We start from the raw sequence: 20,760 nt of genomic DNA on the forward strand, positions 1-20,760 counted from the left end.
TGACTCGTTTACCGGCTCCAGGAGAGTCATCAGGTGGCGAGGTTGGGTACAGTTGCGACACATATAGGAGCCAATGCATTGTAGTCGGGGATTCACTGCTCACCTGTGGGTGTGGATATCCTATGTGATCTGATAAAATTATAGTGCGTGGAATATCTGATCAGAGTATGAGATGTACGTTAGAGAAGAAGTTCTCCAACCGTTCAATGCGATGCCACTATTATAGTTATCACATAGTTATCGAATTAATATGCAACCTTCGATGAACCAATGGTTGCAGATTCGATCAGGATATATGAGATGAAGGGACCGTACTGTACGTTAATCATAATCGACTGGTTCTTGCAGGCACTATCAGTGATACCTAGGAGATCATGGGACGATGCTACTAGACGCTCTTACCATGGTTCGATGGGTTTAATCAGAAATATGATTTCTGGCATTCTGATGATCAATTGTTGATACATAGAATGGGGCAGATTAGGGTAAGCCCGAATAAAAGATTATGTCCTGAATCACAAGGAGTTGTGAACACACGGCTAGCTGTATCCCTGAACCATTGAGGGTCACACAAGCACTGGATCGTTTGTTCCCGTTGAGAGAATAAATTCAAGAAGTTGAATTTATATTATGATACAGTAAATTCAAGGAATTGAATTTATGATAATTAAATTTTGAGAGAATAAATTCAAGGAGTTGAATTTATAAAATTTGAGAATTTAATTTATTAAACTCAAAAGTTGAGTTTATTAAATATTAAATTTTGGAGGTGATAAAACTCAAAGAGTTGAATTTATAATGTATTTAATTTATTAAGCTCAAAAGTTGAGTTTATTAAATATTAAATTAAATATAATGGGAAGTATGTTTAATGGGCTTGTAGAAATACACGTCCAACATACTAAATAATTAAAGTTCTTAATGAACTTTGATTAATTAATTAAACTAGTTGGACTAGCCCAATTAATTAATCAAGCCCGTTAATATTAATTATGTGTATTAGGTCTTTGTTTAATTATAAATAGGAGTGATCAAGCCATAACCCTGGCCACCAAAATTGAGAATTTCGAAAATCACTTCCTTCTCTCCCTCAATATTTTCGGCTACCTTGATTAGTTTTTGGGTTGAGCCTCCTCTCGATATTTAATCTCCATCATAAAAACTTCTTCTAATTTTTCTAGTGCAAATTAGAAGAGGAACAAATCATCTAGTCGTGGACCTGATTAGAAGAATAAAGAAAGGAGTTTCTGAAGAACGTTCGTAGGAGTTCATCAAGAGCTAAATCCGCCTATACCGGATTAGTTGGAGCCAAGTGATTTAATTCACCAAAGGTATAAAATTATAACGCCCTATGAATGTTTATTCATAAAATCATACGAGTGCTCAAACAAATATATTTTGATTGTCAAAATAAAATAAAAATTTTAAAACTGCCACTGCGTTTGGGCACGAGAAAACCGAGATCCTACACCATCTCATTTGAGATTTTTGTTCTCAATTTGGATCCCTTGAAGAAGATCATCCAAAGAAATATAATTTTTCTTATGCTTTAATTTCCTTTGGTAATCCTTCAATGAAGGCAAAAATTTACCAACAATGGTGGAAACTTGAAAAGTTTCGGAAATGGGTTCACCGCATCGACACATGCGGTGGCTATATCATATAATTCATCGACTTGATCTACCTGGGCGTGTATCTGTCATCTCTATTTAATGTTATTATTCTAAAGAGACATGTTTTTTCATTCATATGGGTGTCTCTTGGTCCATAAGACACGAAAAAACCTTCATAAAACACCATTAGGATGAATAGGTGTCTGAAAAACTCAAAACTGAACATCCATGTTTGTGAACCAGTGCGTCGGGCGTTAAATGTTTGCCCTAAAGTGCACCTTTCTGCTTGAAATTTTTCAGTCAGCTCTTGGGGTGCTGGGGCTCCCCTTTTTCGTCGCTCCAGCATCTTTAATGCGTGTTCGGAACTCGATTTTCTCTCTGGTGCTATCGTTTGGAGTTTTCTATTTCATTTCCTGACTTAATTTTCATTCATTAAGCCAACTATATTGCAACACAATATACAAGATATTAAGGACCAAGTCTCTGAAAAAATTATTCATTAATCCAATTAATTTAAATAGTCGTTAAGTCGGCCGGATTTCAAAGTTGCATTAATAATGGTCTCGCACCATTTTTGGCAGTGTATTTAAAGTTATTATGATATAAAACAAAGTTATCCCATCAAGGACACGCGACAGTATAAGAGACTAATCTAAAAAAAAATTGCAGAATATCTATAGAGAGGCGCATATGAAGATTTTTGCTCTATAAATATTGGACGAAGACATCATTAATGACATCAAAATTCTGAAAAATCAATCATTTGTCATCAAAGATCACATTCAAACTCTTCATTTACAGCTCATCTGGGGAGATATATTAAAGTTACCACTTTCAAGCTCATCAGATTTGCTCAAGATATCATAGTGCCTAAATTGATATGTTCATTCGTTGCACTATCCATCTTATCTCTTCACATAAGTTTTTACCGCGTTGAGTTGTAATCTTATGAAGATTGTTGTTATATTATGTTTTTGGTTTGTCGCCAAAAACATTGTGTCAAGCTATGACTATGAGTTTTAAAATGTGGCATCATCTTAACTGAATTTATACAAGGGTATTAATGTATAAATCAATCTTCTAAATGAATCATTTTGAATAGGAAGAAAAGAGAAGTATAAAGATTTTATCTTCGAACTTCTGTACAAATTATGTTCATATTTATTTTTCTGTTCTCATAGTGTTAGTTTATTATCTGTTTTTTCTATTTATCTGTTCTACACTGTCTATTCTCCTGTATATTTGCTTAGCCATTGGATCACAATTCATATGTCCGCTATTCACTGCATTTGTTTGAGCATTTTCTACACTTTGAATATTTTTAGGTTGCTCAACTATTTTGACACTGTCTATTCTCCTGTATATTTGCTTAGCCATTGGATCACAATTCATATGTCCGCTATTCATTGCATTTGTTTGAGCATTTTCTACACTTTGAATATTTTTAGGTTGCTCAACTATTTTGATTAAAAAAATAACACTCTAAAGGCATAGTTTGGTACACATGATAGGATAAACATGTGATATATAATATAATGATAAGTTAAGGATATATAAGATGTAGGATATTATATTTAATGTTTGGTATGATTTTAATAAGAGTGATTAAATTTATATATTAGATTGTAATGAAAAAATTAATATTATCATAATAAAGTTTATAATTTCAAAGTTTTTGCTTGAATTCATATTTCTTATCTGTTCATGCGCCGACAGTGCTTGCATGATTTATTTATTTTTACCTGATTTTATATATTATATAATGTGATAATTGAGCTTTTGATTTTGTGAGTCAAGTCAAATATCAATTTTTAAGGTTAATCGAGTGATATTAATAATTTTATTGAGATTTATAAAAATCATTTATATAATTATCTCGAGTTCATTTGTATAATTATCATATTATATAATATATAAAAATAAATAAAAATATTTATTTGATGGGGCGGTGAAATGAGAGAACGATAGTTTAAGATTTTTATATATTGAGGGCAATTAAGTCATTTGTGGTGTTTTTTATCATTAGATTAAAATTATCACATTTAATAAAAGGGATACATTATCCTTGTATAAAACTATTTATCGCGGGCTCATGATATTATCATGGGTTTTCTAAAAAGGTACAGAACGTAAGATAAGGAGGATTATTTCGAAAATCTTGTAAAGACTAGCATTATTTTATTTACCTTATAAAATGTTGTACCAATCATAACATTAAGAATAACATAAATATTAAAAATATTATTGGACTATTTTCATGTTATTAAATAAATGAGTAATTTAATATTAGTTTTATATATAACCTTGCTAGATATATAAGAAAAAATATTTTCTTGATAAAGTTTCTTATTGTTTTGATTCCAAAAGTACTAAAATATTTTAAATAAAATTATGAAGTGCACATATCACATTTTTTAATTTGAATAAAATAAATATGCTGAATAATTATATTTTAAAAATAAAATAAATATTAAGTCTTTATGTGTATATTTCAACATTATTATATAAATAAATAATTTAATGTTAACCTAATATATAATCGTGCTCAACATATATACACTTTCACTATCATTTTGACAAAAAAAAAATTTTGAAAAATAATGGAGGACTGTTTCGGTATATTTTTGAAAAAAAAATTTATTGTATTCAAAATAATTTTTTTTGAATTTTTTAAACAATCAATATTTGAAAGGCAAAAAAAGGGAAATTTTGAATAAATATATTCTAAAAATAACACACACACACACATATATATATTAAAATCTTTGTGGGGCTATTTTCATATTATTAAATAAATAAATATTTTGGTATTAACTTAATATATAATCTTGATCTATATATAAAATTAATGAATTTTTTAAAAAAAATCCTTAATAAAGTTTCATTATTATTACGATTCAAAAAATACATAATAAAATTTTTAAACAAATTTTACAAAAGGATTTCGTGGAAGAATGGATACAAAACATTTTACAATTTCTTCAAATTAGCAGAAATTTAAAGGCCAAACAAATTATAATTACTTAGAAATGTTCTGCTATTTATATTGGCAGAATTCACATAAGGAAATCGTCAAAATCACCATTTCTAGCCGGCGATCTACAGCTCAGATCACGTCTGCCGGAGCGTCCGCGCCAGTTCTCTTCCGCCGCTAGGTAAAATTCTTCCTCTATCTCACGCTCCGACAAACGCGCGCACTCACCCCTTGAGTCTCCGTCATTATCAGCTGTTGAGATTCAGTTTTCTTGCTTTTGCTGAATTTCAGAATCATGGTTTCATGCTCATTTCACGAGATAGTTTAATATTGCTGTAGTTAGAGATTTTCTGCGAATTGGGGAATCTTTTTTAGTGTCAGTACCATTGAAGCAACGTTTTTTTAACTTCCTTTTGTCATGTATTCATGTTCAAGATAGGTGCATTATAAGAGTTTTCATGTGTTGCTGTTCTTCGGATTAGGGTTTCATTATATCTTGTAAATTCATTTAATTTAAGACCCATTTGCAGAAGTTCCCATTTTTGGAATGATCAAAATTCATATGCCTACTACTAAATCCGGGAAAGATAGTAGTCTTCGAGTCCATTTATTTAATTTAGAAAACCACCCGTTTTGGGGAGAAAAGACAGGGATGAAGAGTATAATATTAGTAATGATGAGAATTAGTTGGCACAGGCTATAGTGAGATCTTGAAGTTCTGTACGTTAATTCCTTTTTATACTTCGGATTTATTGATTTCTGCATTTGTTTGGTTTTCCAATATTTTATGTTTTTCAGCGAAGGAACCAGGTTTCCTGGATAACTGAGTGCAAGGGAAGAATAAAACAATGAGCGAAAGTGCAGGGCGACCTGATGCTCCTTCCTCGATAATGGGATCGGAATCATCAAAGAACAGTGGTAGCACTGGTTTTGATGCTATTCGAATTGCTGAAGTGAAAGCATGGCTTGTTTCTCAGTTTGATGCAGCAGGGAAAGATGTGCCAGATTTTGAATACACTCCTCGAAGCATTACTCACTTACACAATATTGCCACCCGCTCTCAAGCTAAAACTCAGGCTGCCACCATTGTTGCAAATGACTTCCGTCAAAAAGCAGCTGAGTATCACTCCCAAGGTCCTATATCCAAGAACTATAATTGCTCCTTCCTTGAGTATACTTGTGTGTTAATTCGTAAACATTAATCCTACTGCATGGTTTCATTTATATTAAGCATTTCTTCATTGGCAAAAGAGTTGGAAGAAGGTTGATTTTATTTGTGTCATTAACTTTCCAGAATAGAAATCTGTTTCTAATCGTATTTGGATTTTGAATTGGGATATCTTGTTTTATAGTTATGGCCAAATGTGTTCAATGTTTTTCTGAGGCCTACACTGTTTCTTATGACCACAGCTGTGAGGATAAGAGAGATATTGGAGCACGTGGGGCTGGTGCAAGAGAGTTTGCCATCAAATGTTGTCTCATACTCACAAGTACTTGCCAATGTGGCAAATCTATTGAATATTAGGGACACCGAACTAAGTAGGTGTGGTTTCTTTATTCTCCATGTTTTGTGCTCAATTTTATAGGTACATTCAGCAGGCTTAGCAAGAAAAAATGTCTTCAGTTTTCTTGTAGCTATGGCAGACCTATCGCTGAGAAAAACTGCAGTTGAAGAAAAGAGGGCTAAAGTGCAGTCGGAGTCCAAAGAACTTCTTGACTACACGCGAAAGGCTATAGCAAGACTAACTTATTTGAAACGGTGATTTCATGAGTGATTGATTTTTCTCATTCTGCTGACTTTCTTTTGAAGTTGGCTATTGCTAATGTAGATGATAAAGCTGCCTAACATCTTAACTTTTCTTTTGATTGATTTAATTTTATGGGTAGAACACTATCACAATTAGAAGATGAGATAGCTCCCTGCGAAGCTCAGATGGAACAGTGGAACACAAATGTAGCCATTATGGACTCCAAGGAAAGGCAATATTTGCAACAGTATTCTAACTATAAGGTGGAGAATCATAACTATGCCCCATCTTTGTAACCATCACGAATAACTATTATGATCTAGTGATCAATTCTTAATAAATATTCTTTGCGCAGGCAATGCTCAATCGTGTGGGCTACAGCCCTGAGATTAGTCATGGAGTATTGGTTGAAATGGCAGAGCACCGGAAAGACCTAGAGAAGAAAACGAAACCGATACAGGACACCCTGAGAAGCTACCAGGATTTGCCTCCTGTACTTATCTCTCCTCACTTTTATCTGCATTTTCCAGCTGTTCTTTCATTAGATTTATATGAAGTTTCAAAATTTTGTGTAGGATAAGGCGTTGGCTGCATTGGCTATTGAGGATAAAAGGAGGCAGTATGCTGCTGCAGAGAAATATCTTGAAGATGTGTTGCAGTCAGCTCTTGCTTCTTCGGAGTGATGTCCAGTTTTCTTTTTCTCGCTGTTATTTTTAGCTTCTATCTGTTGTACTCCGTGTTTTATAGTTGAGGACCTTGAGGCCAAGCTCTTGATTAGGTTTATTTTACCCCTTGTGATTTATCTCTACTGATCAAATCCTCTTTGGTGTTCTTCTATACATAATATGTACGTTTATTTTTATCAATGTTGTGTTATTACTTCTGGATACACCAGTTGATTTTATTGGGTAGGAAGCATGTTTAGTTGACTGAGAAAAATATGAGCCATTGTTTTGTATTGTTTTCTTTAATATTTCATTCCTCTGGAAGTCCAACAGAGCAGGTGCTGTGATGTCAATTCCAATAACACCAACTGCAACTCATGTTTCGTATTCTAACTCAGATTCAGAATGCATAATCAAATATTTGAGTATGGACATTACTCTTGTTATTCGATCTTCTGTTGTCTTCTTTAAAGATATCAAGATTATATAGCTGTATAGATATAGAGTAGAACTTTTGAGCTTGACTTGACTGGTGAAATAAGTCATTGCCACGGAACGTCTATTTGGACATATTCTGATTTTTCCGAGAACCTCATTTACTTGAATCCCAATGTGCAATGCGTGGACTCACAATTTGCCTGTCCTGTAAGGTTGAGACTTCATGATTTATGTTGCAAACCACCACATTAAATAAAAATACCACAGAAAAAAGACAAAAACAACAAATAAAAAATAATATAATTTAAAAAAAAACATGAAATACATGTAAAATATTACTAGATTAATATATTGACATTCAATATAAAAATAATAAATATTGAATTAAGTACACTACTTGAATTATAGAGAAAATAATTATAAAACCTTGTAAAATGAGATTTTACCAACAAATAAGTTTTTATATGAATTTTCACGTTTAAAAGTTTTTTTTATTTGCAATTTTTTAATTAATTATTCTATAACATTTGAACCATAGTTTGTAAAAACGGCATCGGAAAGACCGGAATGGGAACTGGAGCGAGGCCTGCTTTGACGGCGATGTTACGTAGACAGAAAACACCGAATTGACGGAACGGGAAGAACAACAAAAAAATATATATGAGTAAAGTTTTCTGGAATGCTTAAATACACAATCGCAGGGCAAGCTGTAAAAAGTATTTTATTGTAGAGTTGGCCACTTTTGATTCTTTAGAAAGAATACAGGAGCAAAAACGATATGGTCCATTGGTGAGTCTTTGAGTGAGCCTACAAGTGTGAGATTTCTATTGCATTGCTGTAAAGTGTATTTTATTATATGACTTGAAAGCACGTTTAATGTTTAAATTTGTCATTTTCTCCATTTTCATATCACACACATGTCATACTCAATTTCATCGACCTAAAATTATGCCGTAATCAGAAATATAAGGTATGAACATGTTAATTGTCATGTCGAGTTATAACAATCGAAACGTTGTGTGTGAACTGCTGTGCGGTTTAAAAGATTTGTATTATTATTAGTTGTAGTTTTTTATAAAACAAAAAACGCTCGGTCTTACAGAATATTTTGTGTTTGATAAATATTTGGACAATGCAATATACATTATATTTGAAGTAACACGGTATATTTTTTTTTTAATCTTTTGTATTTAACTTTGAATTATAAAAAGAAAAGTATTTGGGTAATTCAATAAAGTGTGAATAAAATTTAAAATATTTTAATATTTTTTTCATCAAATAATCTATTTAAATGATATTCATTTTGATTTACATATTTTTAAATACTTACTTAAAATTTTCAATTTATATTATTTTATATATAAAAAATCCGAACTCTGATAGTTCCACAAAATGTCATTCGAATTGGGACGATGACCTCCCCAAATACGGTTGCGAACCATGATTTGAATCATGTAATAAAATTTTAGTGTGTTGATTTTTTTTAATTTATTGTAATAAAATTTTAGTATGTTGATTTTTTAAATTTATTATGATATTATTAAATATTGAATTTTGCCCCGTAAAAATTCGATAAACATTTTCTTTTTTACTTCATTTTTTCTTTACTTGCTCCAATTTTCGGTTCCGCCCCTTTCCTGCTCAATCGCTGCCACGCCGTTCTATACCTACGAAAGGTTTTCGCATTTGCATTTACGTTTTCATGCATTTGGTAAGATTTTTTAATCTGTGATTGTAAAGGGACCTGGGTTTTGGTTAATTCCTATATTGATTTGTTTTTTAATATTTTTCCCGAAAGAAAAATGAAAGTTTGAGCTAATGACCCGAGATTAGGCCTTGGATCTGGGATGCTCCATTTTTGTGGTCATTTTTACTGGACTAAGTTATTATGTTGTATTGATGAGTTGAAGACAAAAGAGAGATGACTATGGTCATTTTTGATAGGTACCCTGTTCCCCCAGTTTAATTTGAACATGCAGATACGGGATTGTTGTGTTTGGATTAATTATCAGATATTGTCAGGCTGCTGAATTTTTGCACTCAAAGGTTAAATTTTGACTAATAATGATAAAAAGAGAATGCAAGATAGCATAAAATTATGCTGTTTGGCCATGAGACTTGTCGTATTTTTAACTGTAATCTTGATTATATCCATTACGTTTACATATCCTAGTGTGCTATCAAAGAAGATTTTGCCTTATAAAAATTTGATATCTCTAACTGTAACTTGATGTTGATCACTAGGAATAATAGATACTGGCAATCAGTTGGATTGGTTGGTGTTTTGCAGGAACAGATTGAAAATTAGTCGGGTAGTGCTAATCCTGTAATGCATTTGTTTCGTAGATTAAAATTAATGTGCCTGCGACTATTTCTGATTCATTGGATGCCAAAAACTTTTATTTTTAATTCTAGATAATAAACAATGGGTTTAAGTTCTATAGAATTTGGTTAAGTTTCTTGCCTCAACACTGTATTGTTGCCAAGGGTCTAAATAACCATTCTGAACTTTTTCAGTAAATTTTTATTTTGCTTTTTTCTGTTCCTACAGCATCACTAGAATGGCAAACATTGTACCAATTCCAGCTGACTCCTACAAGCTTGGTTTTATCGGAGCTGGAAAACTGGCTGAGAGCATTGCCAGTGGTGTGGTGAAATCAGGATTGTTGCCTGGTTCTCAAATTCGAACCACACATCATGCCTTGTCTCGTCGAACTGCATTCGAATCTTTTGGCGTCAAAATACTCGATCATAACAACCAGGTATGCCCTGTAAATGGACCAACTCTTCTTTCTCTCCTTGTGTGTGTGTGTGTGTGTGTGTTGTGTGTCCTCCTCTTGCGATGTGCCAATTGATGACATTTTACCATATGCACCTAACTTTGGACAGTTGGACTCGGTTTCTTCCTTTCTAATATATCACTCAATACTGGTTTATTTTCTTCGAATGCCAGTCAGTCTAGAGTCTAGAATTCTTCAATGGCCTTGTATACCCTGTCAATTCAATAACAAAAAGGGAAGTGTTGAATACAAATCGAAATTTCATATCTCATATTTGTGTAAAATGTGTTATCGCTACATTCTACCTAAAATTGTTTCCATTGGTTATTAACGTTTGGAAGTACATAGCCTGATGCCATGAAATTCAATTTATACTTTTGCATTTTAATGGTTTGCCTGGTGTTTTTCATGTATAGGCATTTATAAATACATGCAGTGCCAACTGATTATGTAAAGTGACCTTTGCAAAGAACTACGCTGTGGCACCATTTTGATGAACTTGCTAATTTAGAATTTCCCTACAACTAACTTGTTAGCTCTTTTGTTTGAATTGCTTGTCTCGAAGGTAGGTGGTTGAAGACAGCGATGTGATCATATTCTCTGTGAAACCTCAAGTTGGTATGCTTCTTTCTCCTGGTGTATCTCCAATTTGGTATATTTAATTTTTACTTTCCTATTCTTCTGATGGTGTATCTTTGAGCTTCTTCCATTTTTTTGGCATGCAACAGCAATGATGGTGGTGAAAATGTTAATTTATTCTTACTTTTCAGATGAACAATTTATTTGATAAAGAGGAAATAATAGGGTTTATCGTATATTTACAAGGAACATATGCCTTTGCATGATAAAAGATAAAATGGTAAAATTTATTAAGTTTTGAAAACAGGATATGGGAAATTCATTATGAATTGCATACCTGTTTTGTTCTTTTTCTCATTTGGGAAGGGAGGGAATGGAACCTTCGGTTTATCTTTGAACGGTGTTTATTATATAAGTAAACGCTTTGAACGTAATTGTTAATTGATTTTTAACATATGAAAACTGAAAGGTTTAACTCGTGGTACACTTTGGTTAACTTGATAGATTTCCTTATATTATATATATTGTGGCAATGCAATTAAAACTCTGTTATTATGTTGATGCTGTAGTTAAAGATGTAGTGCTGCAGTTAAGGCCACTTCTTTCAGAGAAGCAGCTCTTGGTGTCCGTTGTTGCCGGAATCAAACTAAAAGATCTTCAGGTTGTACAGTCCAGTGAAATCTCTCACATATATAATCGATACGATCAAGTCTTAATGCTTCTATGAATATGGATATACGTCAATACATGTGCACTAATTAGTCTAGATTGCTAGTAGTTGAATTTTGCTCACTTTTTTTAAAATGCTTACTGGTACATATGAATATTCAGGAGTGGGCGGGTCACAGTCGGTTTATCAGAGTAATGCCGAATACTCCAGCTGCTGTTGGTTTGGCAGCATCAGGTATTGCAACCACATATGACTTTCCTTGTTATCTTTATCATCATCCTGAGAATGCTAATATTGCTGAACAGATTCATAATCGAACGCCATGTTATTTTTGTGATTATCTTGTAACTATATTGGTAAGCGTGTTGCGTTATACCCCGAACATTGTTAGCTTAGGGCTCTTTTGCCTACGTTGAGGCATAATCCACTTAGTTGTGCAGTTATAAGCCTTGGAGCAGCGGCAACTAAGGATGACGGAGAAATAATTGGCAAGCTATTTGGAGCAATTGGCAAAGTGTGGACAGCTGATGAGAAACTATTTGATGCAATCACTGGCCTGAGGTATTTGGGACAAATCTTTTTATTTATTTATTTTGTTGTTTTTGTTTTTTCAGTTGAGAGAAAGAAAGTTTAATTCTTGCCTTTTGCCCTGTGATTTTCTATTTCTGATCAGCGGTAGTGGACCAGCATACATATATTTAGCAATAGAAGCTTTAGCTGATGGTGGTGTAGCTGCTGGCCTGCCTCGAGAACTGGCTCTTGGTCTAGCTTCACAAACTGTAAGCCATTGCATGCATAAAGTTTTTCCTAAACAATTCCACTCACTTACCATTTTAGTACAACTAGAGATGCTTAGTTTTACACCTCTGCTTAAGAATGAATTAGCTATATATGAATTTAATTTTATTCACTTACTTTGAACTTTTGGTTTCCGTTTCTGTACTAGCAGTAAATATGTAGAATATGGTAAAGAACTATGTGCCTGTTGCAGGTTTTAGGAGCAGCGTCAATGGTAGCCAACGTGGGGAAGCATCCTGGTCAGTTGAAAGATGATGTTGCATCGCCTGGTGGCACAACCATAGCTGGTATTCACGAGTTGGAGAAGGCTGGTTTTCGTGGGATCCTGATGAATGCTGTTGTTGCTGCCTCAAAGCGAAGCCGAGAACTTTCTCAGAGCTAGGCTTCTTGTTGACCTCTTCGCATATCAAAAAAGCTTTAGTTTGCATCATCTATCTCCCTCTCTCTTCATTAAGCAGATGGCAGTTCTGATTTCTGATTTTTCAAAAATACTAGTTCTATTAAGAAATATGAGTGTTGTTCGTCTTGGTCTACTTTCGAATGTTGCTACATTTGTTATTTTTGAAACTCCAATTTAAAAAAAGATATCGATAATAATACAATTTTTCGGGACAAACCAAAACATGACTACTAAATGAGAGAACTATAGTCTAGTTGATAGGATATTCATCATGTGCAACGTTGTTGGATCCTCGAGGACATTTAGTAATTGTGTTAGATGAATTATAGGAAAACTAAGTTAACCATGCCAGACGACGTAGTAAGTTTGGATGAAAGTTAAGACAAGGATAAAAATGGCAACGAGCAAAGCAATAACAGTCCATGGAATCAGCTCCGCCATCCATGTTTTTGCCTTGCTGTTCCAGTGTTTTTCAATTTTCATCGTAACATCGTCGAAAAGATACACTGTCGACTCCAAACGTATCAATTTCTTGAAACACTGTAACACTTCCTCGTCATTGCCAAGGTTACCGAATAATATTCCCTTTTCTTTAAGCTCCTTCACATCCTTGGAGCTCTCTATCAATGTTTTCATGAAATTAATGTAGGATGTGATGGTGAAGTTGGCTCTGGTTCCTGGGGACATTTCGAATGCTAATGCTACCATGTTCGCGAAGAATACTATGTCATCAGAGCTGACAGACCAAATGTGTAGCTTAAGCTGTCCTTAGAAGGCATGAGATTCAAACCGGACATCTGCCAAACAGTTTGAACTCGGTTTGAAGTTTTTTCCCTTTTCTTTCAGATCGTTCACACAACGAAACCCACTGTTAAGATTTCTGAAATTGTAGGAATCTTGGTTGTTTTTTTTGCTTTTCTTCCTTGACGAGTCTCCGGAGAATATCTTTTGGAAGGCTTCTAAAGGTGAAGAGGCTCTTCCTCTTTATCATCTTCCCGAGGAATTTTTTCAAGAATCTGGTCTTCCCCAAAGCTCACACTGCTAAAGTACTTGCAGACAAAGATTTCCCTTCATTTCCACCGAATATTGACTCGATCAAGAGCTTGATGACTGAATATGGGATTTGATTCTCGAGCATATACATATCAGGATCCATTAAGGGACTTGCAGAAGCTCCAAGATGGATAGTATGAAAGTTTATTTCCCTGTCCCCCATGGCTGCCTTCATGTAACATATGAGGAAGCAAGAATCGCGAAGCATCATTATACAGAGCACCTCATCATCGTACAAATCCGTCGACACTCCGATGTAGCAACTCCTGATTTCATGGATTTGCTCGAAAATCTAGCTGTAAAAGAATCCCTCATCTCTGCCACTGCCGGAAACAAACATAGCGAGGGATTTCTGCTTGTATTCCTCCACTTGTTGAAGAAAAGGTTTCTCATGGTGGCAAGGACCAAGTGAAACCACCATTGATTCGTACACAATGCTCCCTATGCTGCTGGTGCTGCTGCTTCAGTCGCAGTGATGGTGGTACTCTCTGAGTCTTCCGCCTCAAAGATTTTGCACCACTGTCCACCAAAGTCTCGATAATTACCGAGGGGACTAATGTAGAGGAAGAAGTTGAAGCTTCTCTCGATCCATTGGCCATCATAGTAATTACATGGTTATGAGAGGAAGTGTAGAAATATTAAGTTGAGACTTCACATTTACTTCCAAGAAATGTACTAGGCCAATTCTTGACAGATAGATGAGTGAATAATGGGAAAAAATTATATTCACATTCCATCACAAAAATTGCACTCAATCAAGGATAGACAAGATCCACACCAGTGCTTAATTTAGTGCTACTTAACACCTATATTTCTATACTTTTTGACAGAGGCAGAGTTGAATCAAATTGCTATTTGCATGATGATATATTTATATTTTTCGTGCGGTTCATTGTCATAATTTGTATCATAATCTCACTCTTGGTTTTTTATTATCCCTTTTAATTTGACTGTAAATTATGTATCTTTCTAATTCTTCATTATTGTTCGAACATGGAAGAACAGTTGTTTCTTTATTTGATATTCACTTCTTCATACATGAAACATTCCAAAAGCAAAAAAGGACCAATATTAATCAATAAACTAAGGCAATGTTTGAAATTGAAGATAAGATAACAATGTAGAGATAAATAATCTAATATAATTAAAAAGAAATATCAAATGATAATATACATATATTATTTGGTTTGATTGATAAATAATAGTTTTTTTTGTTTGGTTGATTAAATTTGAGATAAGATGATAAAATATCATTTTGTTTTTTTAATAATTAATAAAAATATCAATAACAATATTTAATAAGGGTAATATTGTAATTTAAATTCAATAATTTGATTGATGTAAAATAAATAATTAGTAGATATATAAATAATATGACCAAGTAAACATGCTATTAGATAAGATAAATTATCGTTAGATTAATAATGTACAACTTCAAACGATATCAAAATAAACCACATGTACTTTAGCTATTTTAGATCTTCCTATTCACATATAATTTATTTTCTAGGGGGTGTGTGGGGATGTGCATGAACAAGACAATTGTTACAATTAGATCTCGGGTTTTAAATCTTGATGTCGGATGAACTAGCATCAGAACCTACTACACATTTTTCAGATATAGGTTTTATAGAATTTAGTATCAACTAGAAAGGGTGCAAGGAGATGTGCATGGACAAGAAAATTGTTAAAATTATGTTTCGAACTCAAGACCTTATCCTATAATTAGAACATTGGTATCAGATAAGCTACTAATCATCGACACTTACTACACATTTTTCAAATATAGCTTTGACAAAAACTTGTGTGAGACGGTCTCACAGATCGTATTTTGTGAGACAGATCTTTATTTGGGTCATCCATGAAAAAGTATTACTTTTTATGCTAAGAGTATTACTTTTTATCGTGAATATTGGTAGGGTTGACCCGTCTCACATGAGACACACTCTATAGTTTTCATAGATTTTAGTACCAATGACTTTTATTACTAATTCACTAGGAACAGAATGACAATTTTTAGTATTAAATTTTATCTATTTTCAACAAATTTGTTTTACAACATTTATGAATAATAAAAACATGGTTTTTCTCTTTCTAGTTTATCATACATAACATTCTAATATGTAAGTATATGTTGAGTTGAAAAACATAGGTGGGCTAGCTCTTTTAATGAATGTGGCAGAGGATTTATTATTTAAAAAAAAACCATGGTTTGGGCCTAATCTTAATGGGCCCGGCCCCTTCATTTTTTCATTTTTCAATTGCAATGGTTGCCAATCATCCTTGGACTCGAGTTGCTAGGAATTAATTTCATTTTATATCATCTTATTTCCTACTTAATTTTAGGCAAAATAACAATAATAATAATAATTGATTATACAATTTATAATCATATGGTTACCATCAAATTAATGTCAAATCTGAGCAATGAACCACGTATCCAACTGCCAGAATTAACGAGTTCAAATAAGAAACATAAAATGAAACTGTGGGGGAAAAACATTTATCCTTATCTTTTTTAAGGTCATTGTTGAGTTGCAATAATTGTCTTTTCTTATATAGCAATCGAAACGTGGTGTTTGAGCTGTTATAAGGTTTAAAAGATTTGAGTTGTATTTTTATCATCAGCTATAACTTTTGATAAAGCGGCAAACGCCCGATCTTATAATTGATATCATAGTCAATTTCATGGGTCCGATTCGGATTGCTTGCAAGAAGTGTAATTATTGGGTGAGAGATTGTTGGGCAGCAATCATTATCTCGGCTGGTAAAGCAATCGAAAGTAGTGCTTGAGCGACGATACAATTTAAAATATATGAGTTGCACAGTTATGACCAGCTATAGCTATTGGTAAAGTAGCAAGTGCTTGTTCCTACAATCATCACCGCACAATTATACTAAATTTTAAAATTCATCATTGCTCCTTAAGTCTTCCAATGATAGTTCTCCTTTAAAAATGGTCTCTATTGTATGAGTCGATCTGGTCCATACTTGCAATAAAAATTAATAATTATGACATAAAAATTAATATTTTTTAAGGGTTATATCGAAAATATGTCTCACAAAATTGACATGCGTAACGATCTCATAAGAGTTTTTGTGATATATTTCCCAAAAGGTTTGCCAAAGATCAACCATTTTTTCACGATCGAGAATTTCAAAATCTTAGCTAAATGATTTCATTTAGGTTTCTCATAAGTCGAAAAATCATGAGACGCACTAAAATCAATTTTCATTGAAGTTCTCGGTTATGGAGTCGACGGTGAGTGTTTAAGTTCTAAATGTATAATAATTTTGGTTGTGGAAAATATTGTTTATAGTCTTTCTTTAGCTAATGTTATAATACCTCTTAATCAATATAATTGTAATATGTTGTACCAACACAATGCAAATTTCTGAAAAATTTGATGTCACCAGCATTAACATTGTCCAAAAAATATTGATAGTAATTCAAGCAAATATATATATATATATATATCAAATTAAACATGATAAATAGAATAATAAAATGTGAAATTAAATTAACTGTTAATGCTAATATTAGATACAATTAATTTTTCAATAATTATATCTATCGATGGAATTGCTTAAACATATTTTTTTCATTAATTATGGAATTGCATCAACAATTTTTTGAAAATTCTAAGTCATAAAACTCCTTTATATGCTAATACAATATTCATTTTAAAAAAAAATAAAGTACACTGCATCTTTATATTATAAAAATTCAAGCATATTTATCTCATCTGATAGAAGACTTTGTCTGATTTTTTAAAGACTCAAGAACTAACGTGATGTTTTTTTCCTTTTTTAATAGACATGTCACGTGACTCGCACGTGATTCTGTCGAGTAGATATAGAAATGGTAATATTGACCAAGGAAAGGAAGAAAAAGATCACTTCATTCACATCCTTAAAAAAAAAATAAAAAATAAACTACTTTCACATGACTTCAGTCGGAATTCCAGTCAAACTAGGTACGTATAAAGAAAGAAATATGATAATATTATACGTGATTGAGATCCACGAGTGATCTAGCCCAAACAACTAAAAAAAAGTAAAAGGTCACCACCTCCGTGACCTTCCATGATCATCATAATTTAGACCCATAGGGTGACACTGGAAATTAAGGAAAAGGGATTTACAGACTTGATTCATGTGCCATTAATATCGACTCATATTCCAGGGATGCTGATATTTTCTGAATCTTCAGCAGCAGCGCCACCTCGAAGATCAGCTAAGGACATGGACCGCCATGAACAAAAGTTATCAGTAGGGGGTGTGGATGATAGTTCGTTAAATATAGCAATTCTTGAATGGGGTGGCAGAGGAGGAAGGCAGCAACCAGATGATGGTGAGTTAGAGTTAGACGTTTCGCCAGAACAACTCTCGGGGCAATTAGACGGTGCAGCAAGAGCTAACATACTCATAGAGTTGTTTGGTCTTTTTGATAGTCCTCCACGTCTGCTGCTCGAGAAGTTGTCGTGTTTCTTATCCCAGTAGTTATTATATGCCATCATGTTCTTTCGTTTCCTAGTGTATGCATCTTCTGGTTTAGCGATGTCTTTAATAGAGGAGCAGGATGCAGCATCGGAAAGAGAGGCAAAAGATACGGATTTACCCCAATAGAACTTGGATATACCTCTCCTGAAATGGGTGACAAACCATAAGAAATTAATCTCACTAGAGAAAGGAAATGCAGAGATGGTGCACATCAACTAACATGCCAGTAAGATAATTTAGAGCATAGTTTATGTGGTTCATTTCAAGAGAACACAAAGGAAAAAATGCCATAGAGCTAAACAAACAGTGACATTATGCAACCAAAAAGTAATAAAGAACCAGATTAAGGTCAAAAGCAAACATAGCCAAACCAAAAAAGACAAGCAAAACTTAAAGACATTTTGGAGGACAAAAAAACAGGTAGAGAGGTAGTTAAGCAGCTATTGGTGGTTGGACGGATTCAAAATTCAGACACCAGAGTTATTCTTTTCATCAACAAATTTCTGACATATACTTGGTATGAGAAACAAAAATTCCCGTTCTCGCATTATTGAAGCTACACATACATAGCAACTTGACAAGTTAGGATCGACTGGTCCTGGAATTGATAGTTCCCAACAATCATTCTAGCACGCAGCCAAAATCATTATTCCCAATTAAGTGGCAATAATAATAACACCAATAATAATGATAAGATTACTTCAAGGGACAGAACCAGTGGGTGACAAAAGAGGCCGTTGCCTACCCTCAACCGAAAAAAGAATCGAAACTTCAAGCGTAATTTTACTAAGAAAAAGTTTGCTCCCTTGTCTATTGTCTTTGCTCACTCCCAAAAAGAGTTATGCGCCAAAGATTATTGCTAACAGCATAAATATATTATCTCATAATATAATTTTTATACATTCTCTGTAACTTTAAAGAAACTACAAAAATGTGTCTTTAATAAACCATAACTTCTGTATTGTATTACATGGTTAGTAGAAAGTACTTATTATTAATAATGCACCAGATCATTAGGATGTAGTATTAGTATATTAAGTATAACACTTAACAGATAATGATGTCCTGATCCCCAAATATAAATTAATCCATACATGAGAAGTAATATGAAACAGAGTCATTTACACCAGCAAATCAGCCATGTAATTCTATAATCTAAAGCAGCATGAAACACACAAATATGCCTCCAGCAGTTTCGTCATGAGAAGTAGAGAAAAAATCAGTCTATTCAAGATCTCAATATTCATTGTAGTTCCAACACCATAAATTCATGAAAGAAAACTAAGATACTGGATCAAGTTGGAAAAAAAAAAAACTCAAATCAAACAACTTCGCAAATCCCACGAGATTTTTCAACGGAAATTTCAAGCCAATTTGTGGAACAAAGACAACGTTACGGTTCAGATTCATATGCAAGAACTCAATTTCAGTTACAAAGACAGCAGAAGAGCAATTATCCACCACCATCTCTGATTCAATTCAACCTTTCCGTAATTACCAATGATCAAAGCCCAAACCCACAAAAAATTCGCCTCAAAGTAGAAAAACACAATAAAAAAAAAAGAGTAAACCACCACCTAAAAAATTGAAAGAATTCACCAAATTCACGAGATAGGGGAAAACAAAAACAACTTACTTCACCGGTAAAACTTCTTTCAAAGCATCCAAACTAGCAAATGCCCCGACTTTGTACTCACTCTGCACCTCCTCCCCGTCCCCTCCGCCACCGGAAGACTCATCGCTGTTCTTTCCTATTGATGAGATGGAGGAAGACGACTGAGAACCGTTCCGCTCCTCCACCGCCACACGCGCATCCTTCCGATCGGCGGCGGAGAAATCCAGGGCATCGTAAATCGAAGAAACGCAAGGCACATCGCCGTTAACAACCCCCGATCGCTCAAACCGATCGTTATCGCCCAGATTTTTCATCTCCGATGGTGTGGACATCGCTGTTTTGGACAAATTTGTGAATTTATAGAGAAATTGATTTCGGGAAGGCCTTATCTTTATCCAATGTTGACTAAAAAAAGGCAATAATATATTTGGTATAAAACATAATTAGGGTAGGATTAAGAATCAAATCTCAAACTTATCCTAATCTCCCTTTATTTTCTTTCCATTTATTAATTTATTTTTGGATTTTTTCTTCAACTAATAGATCCTCTAATTTTGTAATATAAAATGGAATTTATATTTAATAATTCGATTATACAACCGATCTTAAAAACCCTATTTGGCCAGTTTTATTATCGTTAGGGGTGGACAACGGTCGATTTGATCTGGTTTTACTCTACAACGGTTCGGTTTTTCGGTTTCGAATATCTCTAGTCCAAAACCAAACCATTTTATTACGGTTCGATTCGGTTTTTTTGTATTACGGTTCGGTTTATACGGTTGGCTAATATTTGTTGAGAAATAAAATTATATGCCACTTTATGACTTTAAAATCTAAATCATAGTATTTTTTAAATATTTAATTTGTGAGACTTAATCTTATATATATATATATATATATATATATATATATATATAACATGTG

At 33.4% G+C, this 20,760-nt stretch overlaps 3 protein-coding genes, 1 long non-coding RNA gene and 1 pseudogene across 9 annotated transcripts; 3 read left to right on the forward strand and 2 right to left on the reverse strand.

The window, feature by feature from the left end:
- Positions 1 to 4,624: 4,624 nt before the first annotated feature.
- LOC142506095 (AUGMIN subunit 1-like) lies at positions 4,625 to 7,272 on the forward strand. 4 transcript variants are annotated; one of them, XM_075619240.1, is made up of 7 exons: positions 4,625 to 4,768; positions 5,391 to 5,721; positions 5,998 to 6,130; positions 6,212 to 6,346; positions 6,475 to 6,598; positions 6,691 to 6,828; positions 6,911 to 7,269. In XM_075619240.1, the coding sequence occupies exons 2-7, from the start codon at positions 5,436 to 5,438 to the stop codon at positions 7,016 to 7,018; spliced, it is 924 nt and encodes a 307-aa protein (XP_075475355.1). In that variant the 5' UTR covers positions 4,625 to 4,768; positions 5,391 to 5,435; the 3' UTR covers positions 7,019 to 7,269. The 4 variants fall into 4 exon arrangements, with proteins under 4 accessions (XP_075475355.1, XP_075475358.1, XP_075475357.1 ...); XM_075619243.1 differs by having other exon boundaries at positions 4,639 to 4,768; positions 5,398 to 5,721; positions 6,911 to 7,270; XM_075619242.1 differs by having other exon boundaries at positions 4,647 to 4,768; positions 5,386 to 5,721; positions 6,911 to 7,270.
- Positions 7,273 to 8,984: 1,712 nt separating this feature from the next.
- Positions 8,985 to 12,786, forward strand: LOC142505590 (pyrroline-5-carboxylate reductase). 3 transcript variants are annotated; one of them, XM_075618634.1, is made up of 9 exons: positions 9,070 to 9,114; positions 9,683 to 9,750; positions 9,990 to 10,200; positions 10,788 to 10,836; positions 11,367 to 11,458; positions 11,629 to 11,701; positions 11,908 to 12,028; positions 12,141 to 12,246; positions 12,459 to 12,786. In XM_075618634.1, exons 3-9 carry the CDS (start codon positions 10,000 to 10,002, stop codon positions 12,645 to 12,647), a joined length of 831 nt encoding a protein of 276 aa, XP_075474749.1. In that variant the 5' UTR covers positions 9,070 to 9,114; positions 9,683 to 9,750; positions 9,990 to 9,999; the 3' UTR covers positions 12,648 to 12,786. The 3 variants fall into 3 exon arrangements, with proteins under 3 accessions (XP_075474747.1, XP_075474748.1, XP_075474749.1); XM_075618632.1 differs by lacking the exon at positions 9,683 to 9,750 and having other exon boundaries at positions 8,985 to 9,114; XM_075618633.1 differs by lacking the exon at positions 9,683 to 9,750 and having other exon boundaries at positions 9,042 to 9,149.
- A 141-nt stretch (positions 12,787 to 12,927) lies between these two features.
- On the reverse strand, positions 12,928 to 14,615 carry LOC142504892 (uncharacterized; annotated as a pseudogene).
- Positions 14,616 to 17,702: 3,087 nt separating this feature from the next.
- LOC142505801 (protein OXIDATIVE STRESS 3 LIKE 1-like) lies at positions 17,703 to 20,238 on the reverse strand. Its single transcript, XM_075618909.1, has 2 exons — positions 19,858 to 20,238; positions 17,703 to 18,365 (listed from the first exon to the last, which is right to left on the reverse strand). The coding sequence occupies exons 1-2, from the start codon at positions 20,166 to 20,168 to the stop codon at positions 17,894 to 17,896; spliced, it is 783 nt and encodes a 260-aa protein (XP_075475024.1). The 5' UTR covers positions 20,169 to 20,238; the 3' UTR covers positions 17,703 to 17,893.
- LOC142505802 (uncharacterized) lies at positions 18,372 to 19,791 on the forward strand. The gene is made up of 2 exons (XR_012804500.1): positions 18,372 to 19,129; positions 19,252 to 19,791. It is a non-coding gene; the product is annotated as an uncharacterized LOC142505802 (long non-coding RNA).
- Positions 20,239 to 20,760: the final 522 nt, after the last annotated feature.

The sequence above is a fragment of the Primulina tabacum genome, chromosome 10 (genome assembly GCF_025594145.1).
Source record: "Primulina tabacum isolate GXHZ01 chromosome 10, ASM2559414v2, whole genome shotgun sequence".
In the NCBI taxonomy this organism is placed as follows: domain Eukaryota; kingdom Viridiplantae; phylum Streptophyta; class Magnoliopsida; order Lamiales; family Gesneriaceae; genus Primulina; species Primulina tabacum.